Source organism: Vulpes vulpes, chromosome 5 (assembly GCF_048418805.1).
Source record: "Vulpes vulpes isolate BD-2025 chromosome 5, VulVul3, whole genome shotgun sequence".
In the NCBI taxonomy this organism is placed as follows: Eukaryota; Metazoa; Chordata; class Mammalia; order Carnivora; family Canidae; genus Vulpes; species Vulpes vulpes.
Genome location: NC_132784.1, coordinates 90,766,439 through 90,774,947, shown reverse-complemented (window position 1 = coordinate 90,774,947; position 8,509 = coordinate 90,766,439). Strand labels below are relative to the sequence as shown.

At 62.0% G+C, this 8,509-nt stretch overlaps 1 protein-coding gene across 2 annotated transcripts; it reads left to right on the top strand.

Moving 5' to 3' along the window:
- The first annotated feature begins 260 nt into the window (after nt 1-260).
- On the top strand, nt 261-7,985 carry TALDO1 (transaldolase 1). Of its 2 annotated transcripts, XM_072759204.1 has the most exons (9): nt 739-826; nt 2,205-2,378; nt 3,570-3,693; nt 4,929-5,036; nt 5,181-5,312; nt 6,936-7,111; nt 7,213-7,410; nt 7,515-7,660; nt 7,797-7,985. In XM_072759204.1, the coding sequence occupies exons 3-9, from the start codon at nt 3,635-3,637 to the stop codon at nt 7,827-7,829; spliced, it is 852 nt and encodes a 283-aa protein (XP_072615305.1). In that variant the 5' UTR covers nt 739-826; nt 2,205-2,378; nt 3,570-3,634; the 3' UTR covers nt 7,830-7,985. The 2 variants fall into 2 exon arrangements, with proteins under 2 accessions (XP_072615304.1, XP_072615305.1); XM_072759203.1 differs by lacking the exons at nt 739-826; nt 2,205-2,378 and adding an exon at nt 261-422.
- The last annotated feature ends 524 nt before the right edge of the window (nt 7,986-8,509 follow it).

The following is an 8,509-nucleotide window of genomic DNA, read 5'->3' as shown; positions in this document are numbered from 1 at the left end:
CGCACTGCTCGGGGGGTACAGCGCCCTGGGGGGGTACAGCGCCCTGCGGGCCGCGCAGCTCAGGGCGGGGGCGCATCGCCCCGGGGCCCGCACGGCAGGTGCCGAGACGCCGCCGCGGTCTGAGAACCCTCGGCTCCCGGGCGAGCGCGGCTCCGCGGCAGCCGTCCTCTGATTGGTCCGGTCGCGGCGGGGGCGTGGCCTCGGGCGGGGGCGTGGCCCGGGGGCGGAAGCGCCGCGGCCCCGCCTTCCCGCGCCGCTCCCGGATTGGCTGGCGCGGCGGCGGCGCGGGGCATTGTGGGCCGCGGCTCTCGGCCTCCGCTTCGCCATGTCGGGGTCGCCGGTGAAGCGGCAGAGGATGGAGAGCGCGCTGGACCAGCTCAAGCAGGTTACCACCGTGGTGGCCGACACGGGCGACTTCCACGGTGAGGCGCGCGGCGGCGGGCCGGGCTGCGGGCGGGCCCGGTGGGGGCGGGGCCGGGGCGCGGGGAGGGCGGGGGCTCCCGGGGGCGCGGCGGGGGCGCGGCGGGGGCGCGGCGGGGGCGCGGGGGCTGCAGGGGCCTCAGGCCGCGCGCCCGCCCCGTCCCGCGGAGTGTGGCCTGCGCAGGCCCGCGCGGGGCGGCCGGAGGCAGGGGCTGCGCGCGCCCTGGGTGCCGGGGCGGGGGGGTGCGGCGGGAAGCGGAGTGGCTGCGGCCGCCGCCCGCCCCGGTCGGCCCCGCGCTGAACAAACCGGATTTTCAGGGCCGGCGTGAGAGCGAGGCGGCGGCGGGGCAAGCCGCGGGGCCCACTTCCTCCCTTTTCTGCCCGCTCACGGCGGCTTGGGAAACAGGCGATTCCTCCTTGGCGGCGCCCGCAGGACGGCGGAGCGTCCAGCCCGCGGAGGGCGGGGCCGGCGCGGAGGGGCCTGGCTCGGCTGGACCCGCGGAGCCCACGGAGTCCCCGGAGCCCACGGAGCCCGGCCCCGCCGCCCCGCCCTGCGCCCTGCATACCCGGACCGCCGAGTGGGCAGCGCCCGCCTCCGTGCCTTTCCCTCTTCCTGACGCTTAGAATCATTTAACATCTTTGCTTGGTTGACGGAGCCTTGGTCTGGATGCTTTCCTGCGGTTTCTCCCCAGGAAGGGGACTTGGAGGCCGGCTTGCTCCCCCCCCTCCTCCATTTTTAGAAATCTCTAAGCCTAGGTACTGGTGTTTTTTATTTTTATTATTATTTTTTTGAGATTTTATTTATTTATTCATGAGAGACACAGAGAGAGAGAGAGAGAGGCAGAGACACTAGCAGAGGGAGAAGCAGGCTCCACGCAGGGAGCCTGACGTGGGACTGGATCCCAGGTCTCCAGGATCACACCCCGGGCTGCAGGCGGCGCTAAACTACTGCACCACCAGGGCTGCCCAGTTAATGAAGTTTGAGTGTTAATCTGCCTCCTGTTGACTTCCTGAGTTGATTTTCCATCAACCCGGTGGTCCTCGTACAGGCCCACTAATGGCATCTGCAGTGCTTGTCGCAAAGACCGACACTTGTATCTGTCCAGGGTCAGATCTTCGGAGACAAGGCCATTAACAAGCATTAACAAGCTTCCAGGGAAGTTTGATGTGCCCCAGTTATAATGGAATATGGAAATGCCCTTGGAAACGGAGTCTCAGCCTATTTCTCAGTATCCATATAGGTGACGGAGTATTACGGATTTCTTGCAGACTAGTAAGTGATAGATCTTAGATTTTTTTTCCCCCAAGACTCAGAGAGGCAGAGAGGCAGGCAGAGGGAGAAGCAGGCTTCCTGCAGGGGGCCCAATGTGGGACTCGATCCCGGGACCCCGGGGTCACGCCCTGGGCCAAAGGCAGATGCTCCACCGCTGAGCCCCCCAGGGATCCCCCGCGTTTTTATTTTTTAATGAATATTAGCACTTTGTAAAAAAACGTTAGCATACACCCATAAACATTGCATAGTTGTTAACTTGAGCGTTTGGTTTTGTGGTCATTTTATGAACTGAAAGCTCTTACCTTTGGCGAGTCATAGGTCACGTGGACAGTATCAGCAAAGCCATGGACACTCTCCCCAGAGCAATGCCACCCCCCACTTCACATTCAATTTAAAGGTTCCTGGATCCTGAAGCCCATCTGTTGACCCCAGTTGAGTATTAGTTTTGTTAAGTTTATCAAAAGTCAACCTTATCAAGGTCTGATTTTTATTTATTTTTATTTTTTTAAAGATTTTATTTATTTATTCATGAGAGAGAGAGCACGCGCACACAGCAGAGACACAGGCAGAGAAGCAGGCTCCATGCAGGAAGCCTGATGTGGGACTCGATTGGAGTCTCCAGGATCACACCCCAGGCCTGAAGGCGGTGCTAAACCACTGAGCCATCCAGGGATCCCCCCCCAAGGTCTGATTTTTATGTAACAAAAGGCGCCATTCAGAGCCTTCCTCCATGAGTTTTGACGTGCCTGCATAAACACTGCTCCAGAGCATTTTCTTTTCTTTCCTTCCTTTCTTTCTTTGCTTGCTTGCTGTCTTTCTTGTAGGCTCCACGCCCAGTGTGAGGCCTGAACTCCTGACCCTGAGATCAAGACCTGAGCTAAAGGGCTCCTAGGTGACTCAGTGGGTTAAGTGGTGGAGTTTTGATTTTGGCTCAGATCATGATCTCAGAGCCCTGGGATGAACCTCACATCAGGCAACTCGCTCAGCAGGGAGTCGGCTTGAGATTCTCTCTCCCTCTGCTCTTCCCCCATCTAAAATAAATGAACAAATAAATAAATAAATCCTTTTTAATAAAAAGGACTTAAAAGAGAGAATGAGGAATGGGGAGGGGTGCAGGGAAACTTCAGACTCTTCTCCTGCTGTCCCCCAGTGGTGACGTTGTACGTGGCCGTGTGATGTTGGAACCGGGAACGTGGCCGTAGCAGGACACTGTTCACGGGCTGCGGGCATGGCTCTGTTCTCCATTTTGAAACCTGAGTGGGGGTGGGGCGTGGCACTTCCTGCAGTGGTGTTACAACATGTATAGACTTGGAGCCACCAGGACAGCGAGGACAGAGGTGTCCCTCGTGCTCCCGAGAGCTACCCCCCTTCCCTGTTCTTGGCGGCCGCCTGTCTGTTCTCCGTCACTGTAGTTTTGTCATCAAAAGATACTTTGCAAATATGAATTTGCCAAATGGATTTACTGAGCCAGCTCCTGGTCTGGAGAAGTGGTGAGGGTGAGTGGCCATGGGCAGGCTCTGCTGTGACGGCCTCTGGTCGGCGAGCCTGCGAGTGGAGCTCCCCTGGTTTCCTGTCCTCGCCGGCCTGGTCACTAGGAGAGAGCTGCCAAGATGGGAGGAGGCCGCGTGCCCGCCTCACCCCATGGTGGGAACGTCCGCTCCCACGGGGCGCGTCTGGCCTCTGGCCGGCATCTGGGTGGCGGTTGTGTTGTGCAAACAGACTTTGGGACGGGGAGATATGTGTGAAGTGTGGCTGCTGCTGGCTGGAAAGTGTGCTTGGCTCTGTCATGGGTGTAGGGCCCACAGGGGACTCGCCAAGGATTTCTGGGCAGAAGCAACGCTCCACTTACTCCTGCTTTCCAAAATTGTTTCCCCAGCCATCGACGAGTACAAGCCACAGGATGCCACCACCAACCCGTCCCTGATCCTGGCTGCAGCGCAGATGCCTGCCTACCAGGAGCTGGTGGAGGAGGCCATCGCCTACGGCAGGAGGCTGGGCGGGTGAGCTGGGGCGGGCCGGTGGGCCAGCCTGGCCCCTGGGCGTTATCTCCCTCTCCCTCGCTGCGCATCAGTTCTCGAGGAAGGGGAGCTGGGGGCGTCCTGTTGAGTTTTTTTTTTTTTTAAAGGTTTTATTTATTTAATTGAGAGAGAGACAGAGACAGAAGCAGAGACACAGGCAGAGGGAGAAGCAGGCTCCATGCAGGGAGCCTGACGTGGGACTCAATCCCGGGTCTCCAGGATCACGCCCTGGGCTGTCGGTGGCGCTAAACCGCTGAGCCACCCGGGCTGCCCAAGTTTTATCCAAGTGTTATTTGCATGTAGTCAACCTGCACCCTCGCAAATGTCCAGTTCAGTGAATGTGGTTTGCAGGCACGTGTACCCCTGTAAGCGCCCCCCAGCTAAGATATCGCCCAGGGGCCAGCAACCACCGACCTGCTCGCGGTCATCTCATTATCTCCTAACAGCTTTGCTGCAGTGAGATTCGCCAAGTGCGCTGTTCAGTTTGTTCTGGTAAATTTTTTCAGCAGTGCAGCCACGACCACAATCGAGTCTAGAATGTTCCTGGCCATTCACAGTCTGGCCCTGCTCCTGCCCCAGACAGCCACAGACCGGCCCTCCCTGCCCTCTGTGCCTTTTCCTGATGACTTTACGTCTCCACGGGGCTGTGCGCCTGCCGGGACCTGCCCCGCGCTGCACACAGCCCAAGCGGCCGGTTCCCTTTACCTCTTCTAGACCCTTGATCTTGCGCCCCACGGCATCAGCAAGGCCTTGGTGCTTTTGGCATCAGGTGACAGGGTGGTGGCCCTTAGTGACGCCTGCCCATGACGTGCAGGCTGGAGCCCGCCCCTGTGCATCGGGCTAGCGAGGGCCCCGGATGGGGGACCATTGTGGAATACCTCGGGGCGCTTCACCCGCCTCCTCAGGGCCCAGGCAGCTTCAAGGGATTGAAAGGACGTTTGTCGAGTGCCATGCATGGAGGGATTCAGCTTGGAATGATGAAAGGTTCCGGAGACGGATGGTGGGATGGCTGCACGCTGTCAGCATCCCTGAATGCCCTGAGCTGCACTCCTGGGCGCGGTTAAGATGCTGAATTTTAGGCTCTGTGTGTTCTACCGTGTGGACAAAAGATGAAGGGAAAGGAATTTGCCGCTAAGGAATGAGAGAATTTGTTCCACGGAATCCTGTGCGCTTAAACCGAAAAGCTTTTGACCTAGTTTTTTTCCCTTGAATTTCAGGTCGCAAGAGGAACAGATTAAAAATGCTATCGATAAGCTTTTTGTGTTGTTTGGAGCAGAAATATTAAAGAAGATTCCAGGCCGTGTGTCCACAGAAGTGGACGCCAGGTAAGAACGTGGGGGCGGAAGTGGCAGGTGGAGCGCCGGTCTCCTCCCCGAGAAACGGGCCGGTGCTGCTGTTTGCGCGTGAACCCGGGGAGGAGTGTGAGTGTGAGGTGAGCTCGTGCTGGGCGCGGCCCCTTGTTCGCACAGGCTGTCGTTCGACAAGGACGCCATGGTGGCCCGAGCGCGGCGGCTCATCGAGCTCTACAAGGAAGCTGGGATCAGCAAGGACCGCATCCTCATAAAGCTCTCGTCTACCTGGGAGGGCATTCAGGCTGGGAAGTAAGTACCCCTGTGGGGACCGCCTGTCGGGGTTCCCGTCCCGGGGCTGGGGCTGCGCGGCTGCGGCACATTCCCTCCTCGGCGCAGAGGCCCGCGTCGGGCCGGCTCACCACCATGGGGAGCACAGAGCCAGCTCTCATTGGCCACCGTGGGGAGCACAGGGACGGGCGGTCGTCCGTGTTCTTGGCCGGCCCGGCCACCTGACGGCTGTCAGTGAGCCTCTCTGCCCCCGCCGTGCATCCACTCGGCCCACCTCACCCTCGCCCTGGCTCGGGCCCCCTCCCTCGGCACAGTGAGGAGATTTGCACACGTGCTGCTGTGTGTCCAGGTGGCGTCCCTGTTGACGCTGACGTGCCGCTGCATCCGCACCCCGTTTTGTGTGTCCACTCACGTTTCAGTGGACACGTGTCTGTTCCCGTCCCTGGGTCGGCCCGGAGAGCGCTGCGGTGAACATCAGACACGTGGGCGCGTCCATGGGAGCGGGGCTGCTGTGCCCGTCCCTCCTGCTCGGCCGCCCGAGGAGCTGCTCCGGTGTCCCCGGCTGTGTCATCTACAGCCGTACACACTCTTCCCAATACTTGGGTACTTATTTTTGTCAGCAGCGATGGGGAAAACTTTTTGAGACTCGTAGACCTTGTTACTGACACCGAGGTAGCGCATCGGGCTGGCCGGCGCCCTTCCCTGCCCTGGAGCCCTGCAGCAGCTCGTCACTCCAGCACGGTGTCCTCAGTCCCCGAGTGGAGAAATCAGGGTGGCAGAGGCCTGCTGAAAAGACACTGCCCCGCCACGGAAACTTGCAGGGGGTGGCAAATGCCAGGGTTGCGGGCACTGCTGCCAGCAGTCCCTCAGGCTGCCACACTGAGGGCCAGTTCAGCGCGGGGGGGACCTGTCTGAGCTGCTCCTGGGCTGCGGCCACCGGCTCGTGAGGCTGCACGCACTCGGCAGCAGGGTCAGCAGGTGCGCAGCTTTGCTGAGGAAGCGTCCCACGTTGGCTGCCAGGTGGTGAGGGGCGGGAAGGATGGCTGGGGACATGTCCTTGCCTGGTGGTGGCGCCGAGCGGCCTGGTGGTGACGGAGCTGGCGGCTGCCCGGAGACCAGAGCTCTGCGTGGACAGCCGCGTGGCCCGTGTTGCTGCTAACCTGTCCCATGGCTTTTGCGGCTTTGTGGGGTGGCATCCCAGTCTCAGCCTGGGGGACTCCTAGGCTGCTGGCCCACGTCCGTGTTCTGCCTCCCACTCACAAGGAAGCCCCTCCCGGAGCGTTGCCCCAGCCACTTCCCGTCCAGTCAGCCCTGTGCAGTTGCCGGGGCCCGGGCACACGGGCCCTGGGAGGGCTGGCACTGGCAGGGTGCCCCCCGTCCCCATTCCCCGCAGCAGGGCTTCTGGAATGGCACGGTGTGGCCATGGCTGCAGGTCCCCGTGAACCTGTCCGGGGGTAGCGGGGTGGTCAGAAGGGACTCCGCGGTCTCCGGTCACTGTCGCCGGGCCGAGTGTAGCGCCCGTGCTGCGGGCGGCGGCTCGGTTCTGGCTGTACGGCCAGCAGGCCCGGACTGAACAGGGCCTGTCCACGCTCGCGGAACGCCGTGCAGCCCGCAGCCTCGCTCACACCTGCGCTGTGTCCTCAGGGAGCTGGAGGAGCGACACGGCATCCACTGCAACATGACGCTGCTCTTCTCCTTCGCCCAGGCTGTGGCCTGCGCCGAGGCGGGAGTCACACTCATCTCCCCCTTCGTGGGTCGCATCCTCGACTGGCACGTGGCCAACACGGACAAGAAGTCCTACGAGCCTCTGGAGGACCCCGGTGAGTACCCCGGCGCAGCGGGGGGACGGCAGCCCCAAGGGCGACCCCGCGGCCACCGACCCAGAGGCCGGGCAGGAACCCTGAACACCGTGTCGCCCCAGGAGTGAAGAGCGTCACCAAGATCTACAACTACTACAAGAAGTTTGACTACAAGACCATTGTCATGGGTGCCTCCTTCCGCAACACAGGCGAGATCAAAGCACTGGCGGGCTGCGACTTCCTCACCATCTCGCCCAAGCTGCTGGGGGAGCTGCTCAAGGACCACAGCCAGCTGACCCCCGTGCTGTCGGCCAAGGCGGGTAAGCCCTCCGCTCCCCGGGGGTGGCCACTTCACCCCCATCTCCCAGGGCGCCCCGCGGGGTGGGGGGTGGGGCGAGGGAGGCTCAGGCGCCCGGTCCCCCAGCCCAGGCCAGCACCCTGGAGAAGATTCACCTGGATGAAAAGGCCTTCCGCTGGCTGCACAACGAGGACCAGATGGCTGTGGAGAAGTTGTCGGACGGCATCCGCAAGTTTGCTGCTGACGCCGTGAAGCTTGAGCGCATGCTGATGGTGAGCGCCCAGGCTGCAGGGCCTGAGGGTTCCGGGGGTGGCCCCTGGGCGCATGGCGGGGCTGCTGGCCCCCGTCTGCTGTGGCCCCGGTAGGGGCGGGTGCGCGGTTCCCGCATCTGTCACCCTTGCATTCTAGGACCGCATGTTCAGCGCAGAGAATGGGAAATAGCGCCGTGGCCGAGCGGGACCGTGGACCTGTGTGGAATTGGGGCTGCGCGCACGCGCCTTGTGAGGATTCTGCATTTTCTACCAATCGGGGCAGGGATGGATCAGATTCTATGTGAAATTTTGCTAACTGATTAAAGCAGTCACTTTTCTTGTGCTACGTTCCCGTCTGGCTCTGGCTGGGGTGACCCAGGCTGTGACCGCGCCTCCCCTGGGCCATCAGCCTCTGCTGGGCAGCAGCCTGGACGTTGCAGGTGCCTGCCCAGTGGCTCCAGGCCTCGCGCCCCTGTGTGGGGATGGCCTGGGGTGCCCTGGCTGTGCTGGGAAGGCTTGGGGGCCGTGACGGTGGTCTGCCCCTAGCACCCCGCCCCCCCCCCAGGCTACCCAGGGCCAGCCTGTTCTAGAACAGAGCAGACCAGTGCTGGGGACCGTCTGTCTGGCCTCCAGGTGTGGAGGATGCCAGGCGGGCCTCCCCAAGTCCCACTGCAGGGCAGCCAGGGCCCCCAGCCTGGGCTGGGATTGGCTCTGGGGTCAGAGCACCATCTCGCCGAGGGCAGGAGCATCTCAGTAGCGGGGTGGGCTCCAGGGAGAGAACCCACCGTGGGCGCAGTCAGCCCCCCAGCAGGCCCAGCCTGTGCTGAGCACCACCCCAGCGTGTGCAGGGGGCGGCCGGGCATCCAGGAG